General features: G+C 32.8%; 1 protein-coding gene across 1 annotated transcript in view; it reads left to right on the top strand.

The window, feature by feature from the left end:
* The first annotated feature begins 497 nt into the window (after positions 1–497).
* LOC106458793 (hemicentin-1-like) overlaps positions 498–25,101 on the top strand; it is a 110,194-nt gene continuing 85,590 nt past the window's right edge. The window contains exon 1 of the mRNA XM_022385132.1: positions 498–773. Within this exon, the coding sequence (XP_022240840.1) occupies positions 686–773 (88 nt within the window). The 5' untranslated portion in view covers positions 498–685. The remainder of the gene's footprint in view (positions 774–25,101) is intronic.

Below are 25,101 nucleotides of genomic sequence, written 5' to 3'. Positions count from 1 at the left end.
AATAACAATTCCATAATTTATAGACACGCAACTTAGGAAAATTTCATTAAACTCAAATAATAGGTTTTTGATATAATGGTTCCAACTTTTAGAAAATACTGTCTTTTCGTTATTAATTCTAAATGAATAAAAATTTTGGCTTCCTAAGCTATTAGAAATATGTTGAAAACAGTGAGATTTGTAAGAAAGAGAATGAGAATTCAAATAAAACATGCTATTTACAATTCCATTTCGTTTATGAATAATTTTTGTTTCTCATACAGTATATTTTGAATAATAACTATTGTCACAGGCTGCTTTTATTAGTTGAACCTATTTTCAGAGTTATGTAAATAAGTTTTGTTATTAGAAGAAAAAAAAAACACTCATACTGTAAAACAAAAAACACTTGAGTAACTTACATCCGTTAGATGTCGTTGCACGCTCACCATTTGGCACTTCGCCAGTAATAAATATCCAGACAGAGTTGAACGAAGTTCAGTTGATGATTTGTTTTTGGAAGGTGGCAGTAGTTTCACTTTCGATTATAGTCAGTAAAGTTAACTAGATCGTTAAAAATAATTAATATATTTCTTTTTTGTTGAAAAAATACCACTGGTTCTATAATTATTTATTTTTCTGGAAACTGCCAAAATATAACATTCAGTTGCGTTGTTTTGTCATAAAGAACAAAGGTTACCTTACCATGTCCAGAAGAGGTGCACGTCGAACTGTTTTAAATTTATTGGTTACTGTAATATTTCGATCAGTGTTTTGTGGTGAAGAGACCAAATGTAAGTATTACTTTTCTATAAAAAAATTAAAGTTGTATTCGTTTTACATAACATTGATTTCAATTCGCATATTCTTATGACACTCATTTTAATTTATGATCAAAACAATCAGTACCTGATGATGACAAAACCTTGTCGAAACGTTGTACATTTGCTGTTGTATTAAAGTTTTTCTTCATTACCCATTCAAGCCGTCTCCAGCCATTATTAGTCTCAAAGTGGGTTCCTCGTCATCGAATCTATCTACATTGATCAGAAGTAAATAGCTAATTAAATACACTGTCTCACTTATAATGTTTGCATTGCATTATTTCATCAGTTGGGTACCCTCGTTGTTAACGATATTTTTGGCCATAAATATTAACAAGCTCTATATTTAACAAAATAATCTGACATTTAATTAAAATAGAGCATGAAACATAGATTCATATGTTTATCTACGGTGAGCTTCTAAATATTTAGCATTTTTAGTTTAAATTTATGAACTAATTATAAATACGAAAGAGTTCTGCTTTGGAAATCAAGATTAGGAATACAATAACAATGGTCATACAAAAAAGCGGATATGAACAAGTCAATATTATCATAATTAATGGTTAAGAACTGAACAGGATGAACAATTGTACCAAAAATTGTATTAATAAACATATATCTGTAAATCGGAAGATGTTTTGGTATTAAATTTAGGATGAAAGTATTATGTTACTTTACATTCCCATGTCGGAAGAAGGCCTGATTCAGTCTTATAGTTTGAAGCACGTTTCTTTGAAAAGAGCGTATGAATATACTATAGAAGTGTATCCTTTATTTATATATGAATGAGTTATTTCAGTAAGTACCTTTGCAATTTAATAGTCTCGGCAAATTTTCAAGCATAACCGTTTTGAGTATCGTATATTAAGCTACCTACGTATATGTTATGAGAATTTCTGCTAAGAGAACAAAACATTTTCTGTAATAAATGTTTCCATGATGTTTATTCCCATTGTTTTCACGCACATAAATGCATGTATGAACTCAATTCTATTGATAAAACTACATCTTTGATAAAGCTTTGATGAAGTTTTACTACAACTATCTTCTTAGTAAAGCTTTACTGCAACTATATCTGCAGTAAAGTTTTACTGCAAATACATCTTTGACAAATTCGTATTGCAATTAACTTCTTAGTAATACTTTATTGGAACTACATCTATGGTAAAGCTTTTTTTGGAATTAAATCCGCGGTAAAGTTTTACTGCAAATGCATCTTTGATAAAGCTTTACTGCAACTACATCCCTAGTAAAGCTTTACTACAATTACATTTGTTTTCGAGTCCCGAGGCCTCTTACGACCGTTGAGGTTCCTTTTGGAATGTTTTTACTCTGGGTTAGCCAAAGTTCAGTTTTTTAAACTTTTGACGAGCATAATAATTTTCTTCAATACTATAATGTCTCAATTTTGAGTTTTCTGACGAAATAAGCACTATCCGATATATTCTATTAATTTTGCCCCAAAAAAGCAATTTTTTCCATATTTCAAAAAATTCATATTTTCACCAAAACACCAAGGCTATAGCCCATGTTTTTTCCCAAAATTTTCAAAAATTGTTTTTTCTCATATTTCAATACAAAGATGCCATTGATGTAAGACTTTCAAAACGGTTATCCTTTCATCAAAATTCCCAATAGTTATTTCATAATCTGTTAACAAAACTTCGGCTATCTTCGACTTTACTGTGTTTTTTTTTGTCTTCAGTTATATTGTAATCAAAGAAGAGCTTTTTTTAAAAAAAAACAAGATTATTCAATCAAAATCCCAACATCTAAAATGCCTTGACGTCTTCCTATAAAATAAACTTCTCCTTTTGTACTGTTTTTTTACTCTGGGTTAGCCAAAGTTCAATGGCTGTATGGCCACCTAAGTAGCTATGACAGAAATCTTATAATGGAAACATCCAAGTGCATTGTATTGACGTTGCTGTGACAGAAATCTTATAATGGAAACATCCAAGTGCATTGTATTGACGTTGCTGTGACAGAAATCTTATAACGGAAACATCCAAGTGCATTGTATTGACGTTGCTGTGACAGAAATCTTATAATGGAAACATCCAAGTGCACTGTATTGATGCTGATGGGTTACATGCTCCAAATTAGAGCGCAAGTTTAGAAGGTCCAGGCCTTGTCAGACATGCTGTATGAAGGTTTGATTGTTTTGTGTATCTGTTACATCTCTCGTAGTCATAAACCTAATGAAATTCTACACTTTAATCTTATCATCACAAGTTAAGTGTATTTCAGTTTAATCATTGTGGGTCAAAGCGCTCAATTCCTAACTCCTAATTTGTTCTTCCCTACGGCTACCTACTTTGACATTCTACACTGCATTTGGATGATGTCTTATAGATGGAATATCCCACGCTTTTGGGTACTATAACAACAGGCATTTTCCATTATGAGTTAATGAATAATGATAAGGACCCGCAATGGAATTTTTTTCTTATTTTTAGGTTAGAAACTTATTAGACATCACGGTTTTGATTTAATACAATGACGTAAGTATGTCCACGCAATTGCGGGAGGCCCAAGTCAGCCAGGATCGTAACTACAATTCTTGGGAAATAAAGTAGGGGCTTAACTACTTTTTATGCGGGGGTCATCTTTTGTTGTTATGGCACTGGAATTATATATATATATATATATGTATGCTTGACTGTATGGATTTATTCGTCGCTTTAGGACGAGCGCAGCCCAGTGGCTGGTGTGCCTTACTGTTGATCATAGTTTCCGTAATTCACGCCTCGTTCTCGCCAAAATCAATGAAAAATCGCGCTCCGCACTTTGAGGCTGTGGGTGACTTATGGGAATAACGAACGGTCAAACTCTAATATTCCATTGGGGTATCCCACAATTTGATAGGAGGTGGTGTTGACTAGCTGCCTTTTCTCTCTAGTCTATTACTTCAAAATCGGGACGCCTCAAGCAGATTGGAGTAGCTTTGCGCGAGAATCAACAAACCGTTGACTTATTTTTAAAAATGTATATTTTTCTGTTTATATATATATATATATACCTGTTTGGCTTTATGTAGTTAGTCTGTCGATTTAACTTTCTTTTTATCTCCAGATACTGAATATGTTTACGTTTCGCACATTTTTATCCTGCTTTCTGTATTTCACTTTCTATTAATACGTACAATATTTTTGTCTGCTCACGGATGTCTATTATAGTTGTTTGTCTAATTGTTGTTAGCTTTTCTGTAGATTTAAGATATTTATGTTTAATTAATATTTTTACCTATTTTTCTGTACCCCTTCTTGTTGTTAGCATACATGTAGATTTAACTTTGTTCTCTTTCTGCCTATTTTTATAGACAGTCTGTAGGTTTTTCAGTCTACCAGTGTTTATTCTAGCTACCTCAACTATGTCTGTTTCGTCTGTTTGCTTGTTCTTCACGTTTCTATTAAATCCTACTGATTCCTTTACGATCATTTTATCAAAGTAAACTTTATTAATATTAGAACTTTAAGCAACTCATTTCGACACTTCTTTGATGACTGAAAGCTTAGATAATTAAAAACAAAAGTTAAAAGTCTACGTTTCACCAGTAATTATGTAGCATCTTCTTTAATTTGAAATACTGAAATCATTTTGCACTTCTTATCACTTGATGGATTCTTGTTTTAGCTGCGTTTCCAGATTAGCAAGTTAAAGTACATTAAATTCCTATACTTTTGGGTTTCAGGCAGTTGATAATTAACAACATCAAAAAGATTAAATAGCTTTTGTGTATATGTCAGACGAAAACCGTTCTGTATTAAGTCCTTTGGGAACATACATATAACATTAACTATTCTCAGATAGACCTTCCACCTGATCTAACAGCCTGGTAAACAAGTCAAGCAATGTGTTTTACTTCCATTGTAAAAAAGATACAACTGTATTCTAAGTACTGAAAACCGTTCTGTTTTTGTGTAATTTGGCAACTTATGTAACAACAACCATTTTCAGAGAGGCTTAGCAAAACGTTCTATGGTATAACAATCTGACAAACCATCTTTCTACTGCAGAGCTTACATCACTAAATATGAGAAAAAATTGGGAATTTTCTAAAGAAATGACGATTGAGTCCATTTTTTTATAATTCAAAGTGATAAGCTTAATAAAACTACTGGAGTAATTTTCAATTTGTATTTGTTTTTAAGAAAAGCTTTATGGAACGTTTAATTCCATCAAGATAATTGACACACAGTTAAAAACAGTAAATGGCCTGGTGGTTATGGTGCTCCAATCTCCTGGTCGTGAGGTCGAATCTCATCACTGAACATGCCCGCCCTTTCAGTCATTGGGATTTTATAATTTTATTAGAGTAGCCCAAGAGTTGTCCTCCGGTGGGACAGCGGTAAGTCTATGGACGTACAACGCTAAAATCCGGGGTTCAGTTCCCACGGTGGAAATAGCAGATAACCCAACAGATAAGCTCAAGACTCGGCGATGGGTGGTGTTGACTAGTTGCCTTCCTCCTATTATATCACTTCTAAATTAGGGATGGCTAATTCAGGCAGTCTTCGAAAAGCTTTGCACGAAATACAACATATAGACAACAAAACAGTACAATGTATCACTACGGACAACTGAATGATTTTCACTTTTGATGGAAAAGTAACTTAAAAAGTGTGTATAATAAACCAATTACTTTACTTCCAAGTTCTCATATAAATCTCAGACAAGATCTCGGCCCTTTTATTTTAAAATTATGAAGACTTTCCAACGCTTAACGAACACGTTCTGTATTGATAATGACAGAGTGTGTTCGAACGGTTGATCTATAAACAGGTAATAATTCCTCTCTAGAACGGAAACTGTGTTATGTATTGTTTGCAGCAGGTTCATGGTCATTGACTCTTGCTGTTGGTTTTTGAAACAGATTTTGCTATGCTTATGTTGTTTTATCAAAATTATACACAGTGCTTCGACACATTAGCTCGTTTCTTTCAACATCTTTATACAGCTCAACAATGTTGTTTCATTCGTGTTAAATGTATTACGTAAGCTTTTTCTGTCGAGGCTTGTATAAATAAATAAACATTTTGGAGTTAAGAAAAATATTTATTAAATGGCTTAAGCATCATATTTCCTGGTATCACGTTGGATATTTAGAAATCAGTAAGATGATTTCGTTTTAGTTGTTTTCAGAATTTCTCAGTACCTGTTGGATATTATTCTTAACTAATTATGTGTAGATATATATATGTATATATATAGGGTAAACCTGGGAGAGACGACCCACTTTTTGAAAAACAAATACAGCGTCTTTAAAAGTCATAATTTTTCTCACAATCTTAGTTTTAATTTTCCATTCCAAAATATTCTTTTAAACGAAACGTGTAATAAAAGAGAAGAAAACACATGAAAGAACAAACAAACATTGGTAAACATCTCACCTTCACCTTGGGTTGGGATGCTTCACCTGATTAAGGTTAGATAACACACTTTAATGTCTTTGCTTTTTACACATATAATACATCTAGCCCCAGACATGGGGTAAGTTTTGTGAAGCAACTCAAACACCGAATCCACTCGGTCTTTGATTTTCTCGTTGAGTATTGATCGTCACATTCAACGTCGAGGCCCTCATCGTCTAATCTCACGACAGCTTCACGATTTTATTCTTCTGCATCTGGTGGTTGTTCAATACGTTTGATTCTATTTGCACTAGAAATGTTATTCTATATTCTATCGGCGTTTACTAGTGAGCTTTTTTTTTTGTCGATAGTTTCTTGAGATGTCAATAATAATGTAGATTGTTTCCTCTTTGATACACTTTTCTTAGGAGAAGTGGAGCTAGGAGAAATCTTGCTTAATATTTTATCTTGGCGTTTCCTAAGTTTGTTCATTTCTAGAAGTGGAAAGTAGGATGTTAGTGCGTTTAGTAGTATGGAAAACATATTCAACTATGTCATTTTCTGGAGCTTGTGAGATCATTCATTGTGAGTTTGGTGGAAATGGTTGTTTGAAACTAGGTTAAAAGAAGTAGGTGTGTTCAGGAATCAAAGTTTGACTTAAAGTATAAATTCTCGTTATGGAAACCTAAAACTCTGGTTACTGTCGTAGTTGGTTTTTGATCAGGCTTAACTGAGAAGAAGGCCAAACAAACAGTCGAGTGGATAATGCATCAGACTTCCATCAAGAAGATTCATGCAGGATCGAATTCCAGTCATTACTGATACAGAAATAGTCCTTCTCATGACCTCTCTAAAGAAGGCAGCAGATTAGCAGATAAAACGTAAAATAAAAACTAATTAATATTTAATATTTAGTTATAAGAAAAGTATTTACAAATTAATAGGTGATCGTATACGTTAGTAACCGTGACAACGATTTGTATCCAATCGTGACAACATTACATTGAGTGCATAAACATTTATATGTTTTTTCATAAAGGTACATTCATATTATATAGTATCATTGTCGTGGTTTTTGCTTACAAACGCAAGATTACTTTCCTAGGTAAAGTCACGTTGATCTCATGAATTCCCTTTATACCTTTGTGTTAATTAAGCTGCGGAGAGATCATATAAAAACAAAAACCAGATCTCACCTTAGGTGCGTTAAGTTATTTTATATTATAACATCAATTGACATTATTTCTTAACTGTCGTATGGATTGTCTTGAACTCCTTATAACAACCAACGTATCTTATTAGTTAATAACGGTGTGAATTATTTTGAGCGTGTTGGGAGATTATTTGTTTTGTTGAATTTCGCGCAAATCTACTCGAGGGCTGTCTACGCTAGCCGCCTCCAATTTAGAAGTGATAGAGTAGAGGGAAGGCAGCTACTCAACACTACCTTTCGCCAACCTCATGGGCTGCTTTCTACCAACGAAAAGTGAGATTGACTGTCACATTATAACGCCGCCATGGCTTAAATGGCGATCATTTTAGGTGATGGGGTTCGAGCCCAGGATGCGAATGAAAGGATCTAGCCACCAGTCCTCACGTTGTGAGAATGAACACATCTAATTCACTAATCATGATATGGATTGATTTAAACTTGAAGTGACCACTTAAAATACATAAAGGATGTTCCAAGATAAGCGCTAACTACAGTGCCGTAAAACAATATTCTTACCTTTAGTAAACATAACAGAGTAAACAGAAGATCTGACGTATCGGATTCACACTATATTTATCGTACTTCAATACAAACCTTTCTTGATTGTTAATAGAACATTATGTAGGTTTCGTTAGTTTGTTTTTGAATTTCGCGCAAAGCTACACGAGGGCTATCTGCGCTAGCCGTCCCTGTTTTAGCAGTGTAAGACTAGAGGGAAGGCAGCTAGTCATCACCACCCACCGCCAACTCTTGGGCTACTCTTTTACCAACGAATAGTGGGATTGACCGTCACATTATAACGCCCCCACGGCTGTAAGGGCGAGCATGTTTGGTGTGAAAGGGAATCGAACCCGCGACCCGCAGACTGCGAGTCGAGCGCCCTAACCACCTGGCCATGCGGGCCTGTTTCGTTAGAGATCATTTAGATGTAATCTCTTAGCATAATTTGTTTTCCACGTGATTGCAATGTTATGTAAACTCTTTTTAAAGTAAAATATTGGAACCTACATTAATTTTCCTTTCACTATTAGGTGTATCTGTGGTTCATTTCAAATTTCAAATGATCCACAGAATAAAATCCCAAAAACATCAAAATAAAAGGAACGTTAATGCTGTGGTTGATTTTAAGAAAGAACAATTTTATATTTGCATTTTATATCTAATGAAATTGTTCTTTTTTTAAACGCTAGGCTACACAATAGGTTATCTGCGCTCTGTCAACCGCAAGGAATCGAACCCAGGATTGCACCATTGTAAGTCCGTAAAACTACCGCTGACCCGCAGGGGGATTCTGTCTTTTTAAATAAGCTGTTTCTGGAAATTATACAAAAGAGACTACTGGGTTTTTATAAGTAAAGCTAGCAATACGATATTTATTTAGAATATTTTATATTTGACATTTTAGAGAAACTAAAATCGTTGATGTACGAAACAAACTTTTGGACAATATGAGGTGAAAAAGAAAAATTTTGAAACGAGTATATTGCTCTTTTTTCTCTCTCTAATTAACTCAAAGTTAGCGTGGATTATGACTGAATTATTTAGATTTATACAGGATGGGCCATAACTATGTGTCCATTCACATTCAGTACAGTACTTCAGTATTTAACGAGCTCCACTTGTTTCAATATTCAAGCAGGTTGTGTCCATTCTGTACAGTACTTCAGTATTTTACTAGCTCCACTTGTTTCAATATTCAAGCAGGTTGTGTCCATTCAGTACAGTACTTCAATATTTTACTAGCTCCACTTGTTTCAATATTCAAGCAGGTTGTGTCCATTCAGTACAGTACTTCAATATTTTACTAGCTCCACTTGTTTCAATATTCAAGCAGGTTGTGTCCATTCAGTACAGTACTTCAGTATTTTACTAGCTCCACTTGTTTCAATATTCAAGCAGGTTGTGTCCATTCAGTACAGTACTTCAATATTTTACTAGCTCCACTTGTTTCAATATTCAAGCAGGTTGTGTCCATTCAGTACAGTACTTCAATATTTTACTAGCTCAACTTGTTTCAATATTCAAGCAGCTACAAGCTACGAATAACTTACGCCTGTCTTCGCTAATCACAACTTACACACTTTGATACAACTAAATCATATTAAAGTAATGTGCAAAAGTGCATATATTTTTCTAAAGCACAAAAAGCATCATGTTTCCGTATGAGTTACAGTAAACTTCTTTTAGAAATGAGGTTATTTAGGTTATTACTTCTTGAAAAAAGAAGCTTATGAAGCTTGAATTCGCAAAAACAAACAAACAAAAACAGCCATCAAATTGACCAAGTTGAACCGAAAACATTAAGATTTGTATGTTTTTTATATATTTTTGCCAACTTTTCTTCTATAGAAAGCGTTTTGTTTTAAAGGAAATGAGTCACTTTATTACGTAAAAAGCTTAAAAGTTTTAATATCTGACACTTCAAACAACAAAAATAATGCAATTACAGTATAATCCATAGCAGTTTGTGCTTATAAAATTCATGATACTCTCATAAGTCTGTATATATGAAGCTGTTTGCGCATTAGTTTCTTACGAAATTAAATGAATATATAATGAGTGCTGAATTTATTGTCTGATTAAAAATGAATCATTAATAGTGTCATGAGTTTCTATCAAGACGTCATATATTCAGGGAAGTAAATATTCTACAACAAATACGCCATTGTTATTCATATAAAAGAGGGATATGAAAGCGTTCTAAAAAGGTTCTTTTCTGTAATATTGTTTTATTTCTCCACTGATATCTTGAACATCTCTCATTGCTTTTGTTAATTCACATCTGCATTCACGAAAAAGATTTAGTATTGAAACTTAGATTTTACTACAATTAGAATTTTCACCTTCAACGACACTACGTCCACGCGGATTAAAACGGCGACGTTAGATGCTTGTAATTTTGAACTACTGACCAGAAGGAAGACAGCCTGTCACTAGTACCCGTTGTCACAAGGGCTTTATCTGGCTCTTTGAATCGAATAACGGAATTGACTGTCACTTATATAACGCATACAAAGCTGAGGTGCATTGTGTTCATTGGTATCAAGTCTCGAACCTCGTACCTCTCGATACGTAAGCCGACACGCAAACCACTAGGTTACGTCCAGCCCTTTAATACATGTAACACCCATTTTTTTTATGAATATTACATTTTGTATTTCTACTTACAGAGTATATACTATAGAGTATATTCTATAGTATAGTATATTCTATAATTGTATATATTTCAATATAGTATTAAATGTATGATTAATTATTTAGGCAATATGTTCTTTTTTTGTACACTACGTTTTAGTAAGCTAGAGACTTGTTACTTTTTTTCTATTCGTTCGTGGATATGCACGGTCTCTTAGACAGCTATTGACGCATACGTTTCCATAACAACACTGAGTAGCACAGAGCTTGAGATCCCAGTGAGGTCTTCTAGAATGCGTTTCTGTGCTTTTTACCACCCCTCTTTCAGTAAGCGAGCATTTTTATATTTGATTGAAGCAAAATAAAATGCTGAGAGAAGTTGGAAACAATGCCCCACGTGAAAACACCAAGTATTTTGAAAAGCTTAAGTGTTATCGACCTTTCAGATGACAAAACGCATATGTAGTTTGATTCTTTTTTTTTTCTTTGCTTGAGAGAAGTAAAAACAACAACAAAACAAATGCACAGCTATTAAACGAAGAGAGAGACAAAAATAGAAGGTACGATTCCAGATGACTTGCAGCAATTCATCTGTTTAACCCTTCGTATTATCTTGTAATGACTAGCGTCATGCACCTGTATATTCCTTCGTGTTATCTGGTAATGGAATAGCGTCTTTCATTCGTTAAACCGTCGATTTGCTTTGTAATGGAATAGCGTCTTTCATTCGTTAAACCGTCGATTTGCTTTGTAATGGAATAGCGTCTTTCATTCGTTAAACCGTCGATTTGCTTTGTAATGGAATAGCGTCTTTCACCTGCTCAAACCTAATGTATTATCGTGTTGTGTAATGTCGCCATTCATCTGATCAAACCTTTGTATTGTCTTGTAATGAACAGCGCCATTTATATGATCAAGCATTCGCATTATTTCGTTATGGAATAGTGTTATTCATCTGATCAAATCTTCGTATTATCTTGTAATGGAGTAGCGTCATTTATCTGATCAAAGATCCATTGTATCTTGCAATGGAGTAGCATCATTCATTTGATCAAGTGTTCGTATTATCTTGTAATTGATTAGCGTATTTTATCTGATCAAACCTTTCGTATTATCTCGTTACGGAATAGGGTCATTCATTTGATCAAATATTCGTATTATCTTGTAATGGAGTAGCGTCATTTATCTGATCAAACATCCATATTATCTTGTAATGGAGTAGCGTCATTCGTTTGATCAAATATTCGTATTATCTTGTTATGGAGTAGCGTCATTTATCTGATCAAACATCCATATTATCTTGTAATGGAGTAGCGTCATTCATTTGATCAAATATTCGTATTATCTTGTAATGGAGTAGCGTCATTCATTTGATCAAATATTCGTATTATCTTGTAATGGAGTAGCGTATTTTATCTGATCAAACATCCATATTATCTTGTAATGGAGTAGCGTCATTCATTTGCGAGATAATACAAAGGTTTGATCAGATAAAATACGCTACTCCATTACAAGATAATATGAATATTTGATCAAATGAATGACGCTACTCCATTACAAGATAATATGGATGTTTGATCAGATAAATAACGCTACTCCATTACAAGATAATACGAATATTTGATCAGATAAATAACGCTACTCCATTACAAGATAATACGAATATTTGATTTATGGAATAGGGTCATTCATTTGATCAAATATTCGTATTATCTTGTAATTGATTAGCGTATTTTATCTGATCAAATATTCGTATTATCTTGTAATGGATTGCGTCATTTATCCGTTCAAATCTTCACTTTATCTCTTAACAGGGTAGCGTCAGTTCAAACGTTCGTATTATCACGTAATTGGATAGCGTTATGCATCTGTTCAAATTTCTTTTCATCACAGTTTTCGAGCGTAAAAAGTAGCTTTATCTGTCTAAATCAGGTGAGTGTGGACTTGTGTATTTCGCAAGTTGTTTTTGCGAACATAAACAGCATTGAATTCAACTAGTTTACTACCGAATGTATTAGTTTCACCTTGAGTTATCAGTTTTCTTTACCAATAAAAAAAACAGTTGTTTCTTCTTATGACATCTGAGTCGAAATAAATCGGTTTACATTTCAATTGATTAATATTTTGTGCTAATACATTTTATATTCTCATCTCCTATAAAACTAGTTTTAATCCAGCTTCTGACAATATTTTGTTTTTCATTCCAGAGTAATTTATTCAAAACAGCGTATCTAATTACAATTACAATACATTTGGTGAGATCGCTAAACAAGTGTTATGTTTTATGCAGTTTCCTTAGTATCTAACTTTTTCACGTGTAATATAAGATTGGTTAAAACGTATATGTCAACAGAAAGTTTTCCAACTTTAAGGTCTCGTCTTGGTAGCATTAGATATTGTACTTTAAACTGTTTTTGGCGTAAAAACTCTGCTAGTTTACATGAACTTGGCTTCGTTCAGATCCGCCATATTTAATTACTTTATGAAAACGACACAATCACAATGAGAATAAATAATTTGTAGAATCCTGCCCAGGGAATTTAAACTAGATACACACACATAATGACTTCTCTGAATTATCGAAACATCTCTTTCTTTGTCTTTCATATTTTTTTTTACTTCTTTAAATTACTAAATTACGCAAATAAGCTTTTTTCAGCTCTGGGCCTGTGGTGGAACTGGCGAGTCAAGTTCGAATGTGTGCAAAATATTCGTCGTCCCTTAAGCTGTGCGTAGTTTATAAGTGACAGACAATACCTTAGCGTGGATGATAGGTGGTAGGGTGCTAATGACTGGCTGCCTCCCCTTTAGTCAGTAATTCAAGATTAAGGATGGCAGCAGCTAGTTTTTGTAGCTTTACTATAAATACAAAATACTTTCAGAAATATACATCACATTCTACAAAACAATCAGAGAACAATTGACATTTGTAATACCAAAAGTATGACAATGCAAAACCACTATTACAGAAGAATATCAGTTAATTGTTATGTTTGGTATTTCGCAGGTGACCCTCAAAGCAGAAAAGTTAGGCCCTCTAATAATTGGAGGTTCTCGGGTTTGGGTCTACATTTTCTAAAGAGTTGCGACAGCTGAGTCGCAAAGAAAGAGACGTGACATAGATTTATACAAATAACAAATATTTCATGATTCACAGTTAAAAATACAAATAACCAATACTCCATAATACAATATGCAACAATACAATATAATGGTCAAGTAATTGTGTGTTTTGAAACTTTAAATAGGAAGTGAAAAACCAGCAAGAGCTACATAAATATACTAAAATTGTAAAATCCACGTCTTTATTTAGATTTCAATAATATAACAACTTCACTCAAAAACAACTCTAACAATGGCGGATCCAATGTTACACTAACTACGCTTTACGATGTAAAATGATGTAAACTCTGAAACTCATCCGATATGGCGAACTTAACCTGAAGCACTGACGAGAGACTTATGACGCTCGCTCTAGAAAAGAGGAAAGTAAACGATGGAGCTCATCTTCTTCACGGAAGGTGAACGCCTAACACAGCACGAGATCTCTAGGCATCTTCTTAAGCAAAATAAGAGAAAAGTGTAACAAACTCTACGGAATACACAATTCTAATGAAAGATATTTAACAGTTCTCACTATGTTAGACAAAAGAAAAAATATATATCAGCTTCTGCTGAAGAAATGAACTGAATAAGATACAAAAATCTTCCAAACCTCGGTAATTCTTCGTACAAATTTGTTTCCAATGTCTGTAATTATATGTAAAATCTAGTTAAAACTGTTTTCTTAGATTCAAAACTGCCTTAAATATGTCAATAAACTCTCGAGTTCCAGATTGGTCTCTGTTAGATCAGATGGCCAAAGAGCAAGTCCACTCACAGCTATTATCTGATTCGCTGACATGAATAATTAAGCTTACTAATTAAAGACCAAGTTGTTTTTCCCGTAAGCCTTCTTAATCTTCACTTAACCTAGTCCATCCCTTAAAGAATGTGAAAGTTAGCAATTCACTTGAGCATCCCCGTGTTCCATCCGGGGAACTATGGAAAACAACTTAATCAAGAACATTTTATTTTGTTATTACCTAAACGAAATATAATACGTTCCCGTATTACATATGCAAACCATGATTGGTTTATAATTCCACACTATTGATAGCATCTTATTTTTAAATGCGTAACAGGCATGACGAAAAAAAAAGGGTATATTAAAATACTGCTATTTTTAAGGCGTGAATTAGAGATTAAATATACAGCTCTCTGGTGTTCGGGGTTCATTACAAATTATAGAATCACTCTGGTAATGTGAAAGTGATATAGCTGATAATTCTACAACTTTATTTTAACATTCGTCGTTCTGCAAGTCGTACTTCAATAAGAATAAATGTACTTGTATTTGTGGCAAGGCTGCTAAAGCTATATGACGCAGTCCCTAATCTTGAACTACTGACCAGCGGTAAAGCTTTCAGTCAACAACACCGTACCATTCACGCTAAGGGATTCCCTGTAACTTTTATATCTCACTCACAGCTTAAAGTGCAGGGAATATTTTGTGGTATTACACGGGTTGGAACCCGCAAGCTCCGACATCTAAAGCTCTACCACAGGATCAATCTGTTTCTAAGTGAAAAAATATTGGAAAGATAAAAATTATTAAATTTCGTATTTGAATTCAATCAAAAACTAAATCAAGACTATATTTTTTATTCTACTAATACTTTTAATTGCAGCCCTGATTTAATTTATCATTGAATTCGAATACGAAATTAAGTAACTTTTCTATTTCCAATAATTTTTGCAGTTATTTCCACAACTTTATTCAAAAATATAAGACCACATTTGTAAACCCACTATTAGAATTGATTGGTGATTAATTCTAATAAAATTTTGTAGTTTTAAACTATGAATATTGTTTAGGTAATGCTAAGTGTATCCTTTATTACGTTAAACATTTGATAACTTCATTCTGCTACAAAAACAAATAATCACTACATTATTGAATTAGAAGAAGTACCTATTTTAATAAGCAGTTGTTGTTAATCCTGGAAAAAAAATGTTTCGAACTTCAAACTGTTCATTTTTTCCACTAACCCCCAAAAATGTTACGAACTTCAAAGTGTTCATTTTTCCCATTAACCCCCAAAAAATGTATCGAACTTCAAAGTGTTCATTTTTCCCATCTAACCCCCCTCTAACAACAACAAAAACAACAACTTGGATATGCGCTCGGAGCCTATAATAAAAATCTGTATCTCATGGTGTTAACACAAATAAATAAAATTTTCTGTTTACCCTACACTGATTATATGGAGTGCAATTTAATTTGGCAAACTATCAGTGTTCAGTTTTATAAAGTAATCTTTATTAGCATTAATTAGTTAAGTAGTTTCAGTGACTATGTGAAATTCAAACATTTGGATTAAGTTGTTAATTAATTTCGTTTTGTTTCAATTGAAACTTTGTTTTTATTACGGAAAGGTAACTAGATATAATATCGAAGTCGTAAAAAATACAAACATGCTCTGACCTCGCCTCTCCCCCAAAGACTCAGCAGTAAGTCTGGGGGCTCATATCGCTAAAGTTCGGGTTTCGATACTTGCTGTGGTCAGAGCACAGATACCCCATTTGCTCGAAAATACAAAGCGAATAAATTTTGTTCGTTTGTTTGTTGTTAAGCGCAAGGCTACACAATGGGCTATCTATGATCTACTCACCGCGGGTATCGAAACCGATTCTTAGCGTTATAAGCCTTCAGACTTAGCGTTGAGCTATAGGGACAACCGAATAAATAAAGCTTGTGTTTGTATTTAAATAACATGCTTTACGTTAAGTATCTCGACCCTAATAAGAGCGCTTGTTGGTCCTGTTGTAGAGCTGGCGAGTCGGGTTCAAATCTGTGCGATATCACAAAGTATTCCCTGCTATGAATGCGTTATAGGAGTGACAGTCAATCCATTAGCGTGGATGGTGAGTGGTAATGGTAGGACGCTACTGACTGATTTTTTCGGTACATAAAACTGCAAGACTTTAAGGGTGCTAAGTATATTACACATGTGAAAGTAATAACAATTTCTACGAAGTAATAGGAGAACCTTTGCACTATTTATATATAAATATATATATATAAAATAGCTTTAATTTTTGGCAGAGCATATCTACAACTTGAAATCAAATCTATCTTAAGTGTGCTTTTATAATATACTTTTTGTTTTTGAAAGATACGACATCTAAAAATACTAAACTATTTGTTATCTAAAACGTTTTGTGCCCTTGCTGTGCCAAGGAATACATAAACGGTACTACTAGGTGGCTCTCAACCAGTATACATATCTGGGAAAGATCACACTAATCAACTATCTCGCACGACACATTTTAGAATGTATTATATATATAGCAACAATCAGAACTAGTAGTGAGTCGAGCAGATGATGATGAACAGTTATGAATTCGAAAGAATTGGATAGTTGTCAATAGGAAGCCTGGATTAAATGAAAATAATTTAACAATACCACCCTTTTTAAACGTGTTAGCTTTAAGTCTAGTTTTTATTTTAATGTGTTTTTAGTTTTATTATGAATTGTCTCAGAAAGTTAATTTCTTTCTTTACAAAAGTTTCGTGTAACATAACATTGACGATGATCATAACAGTATGTTTTCTTTGAGCAAATATAATGTTCCAATGCAAATATATTTTCTTAGAAATACATTTTATTCTGATGTACAGATGCATTCAAAGCTGATTCTATGGAGAAGCTACTTGTTACATGAATCTTCTTAACCATGATATTCTCCTCATTTAACACTAATGTTTACCTTTTCTCGACATATAAAGATTTGTCTTTCATGTTGGATTTACTTTTCATTGGCGTCAGCCTTCCAATATCCGCATCAGTTCATCTTTTGAAATTACTTCAAATCTAATGTAGTGCTTGTTATTCTATTTAGCAGTTTGTTCATCAATATAAAAATAGAGTTAAGATCCCATGTTTTAGAACACACTCCTTCACGCTACACATGCCTTGCTTCTCATATAAATATTGGAGCGTCATCTTTTTTTGTCATAGAATGTGGCAGTTTTTACGTCATTTTATTCTATAATAGAACCTAGTACACTATTTTGGATGATGGCTTCCTTTATTGATTAATTGGTTTCGAATGACGATTTAAATATATATTGTGATTAAAAAAAGTGGAAATATACATTACATATTTATTATTAACTTGACATACGGACATTAGGTGCATTTAATCCTTCAAGGCTTTCCTTACACACCTACTACCGCCGAAGGCAGCTAATTCCATAAGCCAATCACCCTGTATTTTCCAAATTTTAAGCTTTAGTACTCGTCCTATTATCTTAAGAACATAGCCCAAAGAAATTGGAAGTCTTTATCCTATTGATGCTCTGGAGAATCTTGTAAACATCAATAAGATCACCTCTTACCTTTTTTTTTCATGAGAAAATAAGTTAAGAACTTATCCATTTAAGATAACTTTTCCATCCCAGGAATCATTTTAGTAGTCCTCCTGTGAACCCATCCCAGGAATCATTTTAGTAGTCCTCGTGTGAACCCTTTCCAATAAGTCAATATCCTTTATTGAATAAAGAGACTGCACACAGTATTGTAGTGAGGTCTAAGTGGTGATTTGTATAGAGATAACTACCTGTTTTGACTTTTAATCAATACGTCTATTAGTGTTACTGCTAACAACAGAGCACTGTCTCGTTGGCTTAAGTGACTTATCCACCACTATGTCAAGATCCTTTTCTCAGGCACGTTCTTGACTAGGTTCCCATCTATATGAAACGTGTGATCTAAATTATTATAACACAAATGCACTATGCACTTACTAATACTAAAACTAATTGATCAAATACTTGTTCTACTTACAAATTGCTCAAAGTAATTCTATAATATTTCAACATCTTCAATACAACTACAAATAGTCTAGAGTTTAATGTCATCAGCAAACTTTACTAACTTACTAATCATGTTTCTACCAATATCATTAATGTAATTCAAAAAGAAAAAAGGCACACACACACTGACCCCCGAGACACTCTACCAGTAATAATGATTCAGTTTGATTGGACTCCCTTGATAATAACTTTCATTTTTCTCTCATTCAAACATCCAACATTTCAATTAGCCAGTCTTTCCTACCGATGAGATTTTCTTAGCGAGTATTTTGTGTGCAACTTTATCAGAAGCTTTGTGAAAATGTAAGTCCACACCCTTTCCACCTCCCGGATAATAAGTAAAATCCAAGAAAAAAGTTAACAGATTCGAAAGACAAGATATTTCTTAGCAAGACAAGACTTTTTAAGTGAATCCATGCTGGCTTTATCTTTTCATATTATATTTTATCAAATTATTTTGTAAAGCTCCTTTTATCAAACTTTCTAGAACCTTTACCACAGCATAACTAAAACTAACTGCTTTATAATATCCAAGACAATTCTTATCACCCTTTTCCAAAGTAACACTAGCAACTCTCCAATCCTCGGACGTCTGCCTATTCTTCACTGACCTACCAAAAAAAAGAAGAAAAAAGAAAGCGAGGGGTTCTCTTATGTGATAGTTGACTTAATTTAAAAGCCTGAGGAACCCTTGCTTTCTTCTGATGCATTATTTTTAATCTCTAAATCTTTCTACTTACTACCAGGTGCTTATTAATCTCTACATATTTTCAAGATAATTCCTACATTGCTCATATAATTCTCAGATTCAGGAATACTACTAATATATTCTGTTGTAACAACAAAGGAAAACATTTAAAATATCAGTCATTTCATAGTCTTCCACAATCACCTTGCCATCAACATATATTAAGGTTCAATTCCCATTTTAACTTTAATATTGTTTTTTAACATGTTAAAAACAACAAAATCGATTTTAATTTTAAAATTATCATCTAGGTGTTTTCCACAAGTCATTTTAAAAATATTTTGTAACCATATCCGTAAATCTTCTATCTATCGGTTTAGATATCACAAACTTAAGGTATTTATCTCTGATTTTCTTGTTTATGTCTATAGTAAACCAAATAAGTTTTACTTCCTTTTATCCTTTGCCTCTTTTTACAAACATACGAATTTTGATGTAAAAACAACTTATTTAACATTTCCCCCCCAAAATCTCTACCATTTCACCTTTTAACTCAATTCCCAATTCTCTAAAGGTAGATCTTGTCTCATGGCCTTAATATTGATTTTCTGAAAATTAAGAAATAAAACTACATTTATTATTAGCTCACTATTATGCAGTGATCAATCTTTCCCAAATATTACTTCATTTTAACTCTTGCTACAAATACTCGTTAGTAGTTAACAATAAATCTAAAATGACATCTTCTTGATTGGAAGTGATTGCTTGAATCAAGATTTGCGCTAATTATTGATTACGTACTTCTTATGAGGTTTATGATAGATCTTTCGTTGTTGTTGTTGGGGAAAAACATTTATTTTGCAAGAATATGTATAGGATTTACCATAGACAGTTGTATTTTTCTTTCAAATATACTTCTTAATGTTTAAAGATGTGGAAACCCAGTGGCACAGCGGTATGTCTACGGACTTACAACGCTAGAATCCGGGTTTCGATACCCATGGTGGGCAGAGCACGGATAGCCCATTGTGTAGCTTTGTACTTAATTACAAACTAGATGTAATATTTTGATACTATTTTCATTTTTAGAATTTAAACGATCAATAAGATTGTCTCATTGACATATTTCTCATTTCTATCTTCTTTCTACAAGAAATGTAGCTTGATACTTATGAAACTACAAAACAAAATATTACATCATATCAAAAAATCTAAATTAAATTTACAAACTTGATTTGATTCAGAAAGGAAATAGAACTGGTGTATCTGATTTTGTGGAAAATAACAGAATCAAGATAGGAATACTAATCAACATGAGTTGTTACAAATAGCTTCGATAGGGGTTCATGGAACGTGTGTGGTTAGGGTACTCGACTCGCAATCTGCGGGTCGCGGGTTCGAATCCCCGTCCCACCAAACATGCTCGCCCTTTCAGCCGTGGGGGCGTTATAATGTGACGTTCATTACCACTATTCGTTGGTAAAATAGTAGCCCAAGAGTTGGCGGTGGGTGGTGATGCCTTCCCTCTAGTTTTACACTGCTAAATTATGGACGGCTAGCGTAGATAGCCCTCGTGTAGCTTTGCGCGAAATTCAAAACAAACAAACTATTTATTCTAAACCGTAAAATCCATCGTTTTAACGAACGGTTCACCTAAGCGGATGTCATTTTCATTCCTTACTATTTTTTAATGTATTAATCAACAAATATAAGCCATATTGGAAAAACAACTTTTGTTGTGTAGGTGAATTATCGTAATACATTGTATTAATAGTCACAAGTAGGCGTGGTACAAGTAGAACACTTATGTATACTAGTGTGAATCCGCATTTTCGAGACTCGCGTACACAGACGTTTCTGTTGATGCAAAATTATTTAATTGCTTTTAGTCAGAAATGAGTGAAAAAATTAAATATTCTGTATGTTATCTGATTTATCATAAAAAGTTCAATTTGTAAATTACATGCCTTTCTTGAACTATAATTTCTTCAAGCGTTTTTTTTCTAAGTGTTAAGTATGTTTTCTTGTTTTTACTTTCTCGTGATTTCAAATGACATTTGTCTCATATTTGTGTTGATGCGCTTATATATCGATCTCGAAGCATCCTTATACCATCTATTGTAACTAGTGCTACTTATCTTCACAAAAGCGTTACGCGTAAAGGGTTTTATAAGGCCCGAAGATGGGGATACAAAAGTCTTGATTTGGTGCTACAAACAATGCTTCGCACTTTCAGTTGTGGGTGGGTTAAAAGAGTTACCATTAATCTTGATATAGATGAATAGTTTACATAATAACAAAATCGCGCATGCGCAAAGTTTGTTGGCAGAATAACTTTCTCTCTGTGATAAGCCTATTTTTACTAAGCATGGTGGTTGTTGTTAGTTAGGGTTAACGTCTAAATTGTTTTTGTTGTTATTGTTTCATGTTAACTTATGAAATGGCTCAGCCAAACAAAAGATTAAAAGCGATAGAACATTTTTAAAGTGATGACCATAAGATGTATATATAGAAAAAAAAACTGTTATTGACGTACAAGTGCAGGGCCCATATTCGTTGCAATAAGGTATATCTCTATTTACCTGGTAAAATCTCCAGAATAGCTTACACGTGAAAACATGTATGAAAGCATGTAAATCACTTACAGATAGACTACAAACATTAAATTTTCATAATACACATGAATCTTATTTACAATCCAATTGAATTTTTCTTTCATCATATAGTAATTTACTTAACACGACTGTTTATAAATATTTTTTAACAATATCCATATTTTTGATATTTATAGTCAAATTAGTTTTCCAAGAAAGACCAATAGCAGTCTCTTTTTGTTACATTATCTGTTACGTATTACAATTTCGAATAACATAAAACTGTAATAAATTGTAATTTAGATTTAGTAGTTAAATAAATGCCGATATATATCCAATTTAGGATATTTGCCAACAAGATTGATACACTCAATTTTCTTCTTTTTTTTTTAAATACAAATATATTTTAATGCACAAACAATAATACAATTTACAATAACATTTATTACAAATAGTTATTACAAACAATGATTTATATACAAAAGTTTTACAAACAAGCAATATAAAGTCTTCTTTCTAGTCTGGAACTTTGTTGATCTCTTATCGAAGGTTCACGATGAGCGAGTTAATTTCGAGTTGGCGTAGGTACAATTCACTTAATAGGGAGCTAGCTAGCTCTTTAGTTCTCGCTGATCACACGCAGATTACAGGTCGAGTTTCTTTCACCGCTGAAGTTATATAATATCTTCGTAAAAGTACTAATGTCCGATGTGAATCCACTGAAGTAAAATGGTTTGTAATGTTCGAAATTTATAAATGTTCCTATTCAAATATCTAAAGTTTCTTGATTAATAAGTGCTATAACAATCACAGTTATAACTTACGAAATTTATAATACACCAATTATAGCAACCCAATAATAGATACTGATTTTTGGCGCGTCGCGTTCGTTATATTTATAGGCGTGTGGCGAGTTTATCGAAATTTCAGTTTACGTAATGATAATGACGCTAACACTAGTGTTTACGAACATACATATATTGTTGATTATTACTCTCGAGAATTTTTTACAACTTTGGAGAATAGGCGGGAGTTTCGCAATAAATATTTAACAGTATAAGCTATGTTTGTTTCTAAATATAGAGTTAATCTAAACGAACGTGGATACTAAAATAAATATAGAATAATAAATCCGCCACATAGCTAATAAGCAATTTGAAATGAAAATTTTCTGGAGTAAATGTGTATATATATATATATATATTAAATGTATGTCATGTACAATTTGGAACAATGTTAAGTCTGCTATCATATCATATTATTGTAGAACTCGCATTGTTGAACTTATGTTCATAAAGACCTCTATGAATATTTATGAAACATAGAAAATATATCAATTTGAAACATATTCCTTATCAACCATGAAGAATGACCACACTATTAACAACTGTTTATATGCATTACAATTTTATTAACAATTTGTTCCTTTACTTGCAACATAAGTTGATATATTTCAATCCATTATTATTATTAATAATAGGCTATTAACTTGAATGTCTGAAATAGTAAGAATCTAGTCCATCCATTAGGCTAGTAGTTTGTCAAAGCAGTTCAACTAATTAGGACGTTACTTGCATGTTTATCATAGACCTCCCCCCCCCCCAGGATTCTGAACACCTTTATTTCCGAATTGCTCTTTCAACATTAATTCCGACTCTTGCAAGTTGTCAGAGTATTTATTCAACATCGTTCGCATTTAATTGTTTTTCGCCTCTTGTAAAAGCAGATATAGCTAGAGTAGCTTCCTATAGGGCGACTTTTTCTTTCAATAAGAAAGCCACGATCAGCAATGACTTGATCCTCATATTCAATTTTGTTTATGAAACCAGATTTCTCGGTGAGCTCTTTATCAGATGTCCAATCCATAGATATAATTGAAACTGTTCAACTAGGGATGATACGTATTAAATACTTTATTGTGTTGTGATGTTTACAGTTGCTGTATGTCACACCTCTCGCATTTAATTGCTTTGGACATTCAGTGAAGGTTTCAAAACAGTCATTTATCATTCAACATTTGGATAGAACTTTCTGAAAGATTTTGGTAAATTTCGATTTCTTCTTGAGGGCCAATGTAACAAAAATTTCAGATTTGTAGATATAATGGGCAAACGAAAACTAATTGTTATATCATGGTTTAGTAAATTTACTTTCAGTCCAATAAAGATAACAAAAATTTGATCTATCTGAAATAACAATTTGAAATTATGCATAAGAAAAGACAATCATATGTAATGTCCATTTGAAAGTCGTTGGATGTAGATTTGTATAGGTCTTAATCTTAATGATAATATGTTCTGATTTAAGGACATCACCAATACTAATATAATTCTCTTTTTTACATGATTTTAATTTAATTTTTTTCGGGTGCTGCCTCTGTAGTTCTTCAAGGAACTTCTTGTTCTCTATGTGGACATTGTCATTTATGGGCAAAATATTTTCTTCGTTGTTTACTTCCCGAACTGGGCTTTCGTCTCTAAAAACGGGAAGAGTTCTTAAAACATCATAAATTGCCTTATTAAGCGAAATTGAAAGTTCATCAGCATTTCTAATAGCACAAATTATGGAATAACATTATATAGAATAATTCTATAAGTTAAACTCGGGAATAACTATGGTAGAATGATATTAGTTGTTTGATGTTTTCAGTTGATGTCAGTGCTGATAAAACTAGCAGATGTTTCTGCTTCAGATTTGTTTAATGGCTCCTTTCTCCTACACTTTAAAATCTCCTTTTTGCTTTGCTTTTCTTCTGTGTTGCCATCGAAGATTTATTATACTTGAATTAAATAATCAATAATAATCTGAATGTTCTGATAAAAAGGTAAATAATCTGAATAATCTAAATAATGTTCTAGGTAAATAATCTGAGTGTTCTTTCCCGTTAAGGAAACAAGCAATTATATAAATCAAAAACTTATCACCAGCAGCTAATATTAATTAGACCTGTAATTTTTGCCACATATACCCGAAAATATTTTATGAAGTTGTTTTAGTTTTCCCTGACAGTATATCGAACAGTATATCTATTTTGATTTACTTTTATTTAACATGCATGCAGAAAAAGTAAAAAAAAGGTTATAAAAATGTTTTAAATGTTAATTTATTTTTGCAAGAACTTTTGTCAAGAATGTAAATAAATCTAGCCCCGTCTTCTTTTAATTAAAAATAACTCTTGCCTTCGAACATTAATAGTTTAATTAAACTTGAGGCATGGTTACATGAACATCTGAATTGTATTATTACTTATGTTTGAGAATTTTTTTAATTAAGACATTAAATTGTATATGGTCGTAATTATAGATTCAAATATATATAATATTTTTGTGGTGTAAAGACCAAAGTGTTACTGCTACTGTTAGGTTTAAAAATATATCATTGTACGAGTTT

The sequence above is a fragment of the Limulus polyphemus genome, unplaced genomic scaffold, assembly GCF_000517525.1.
Source record: "Limulus polyphemus unplaced genomic scaffold, Limulus_polyphemus-2.1.2 Scaffold516, whole genome shotgun sequence".
Taxonomy (NCBI): domain Eukaryota; kingdom Metazoa; phylum Arthropoda; class Merostomata; order Xiphosura; family Limulidae; genus Limulus; species Limulus polyphemus.
Note: the sequence above shows the minus strand (reverse complement) of the source record. Positions and strands in the feature narration are given on the sequence as shown.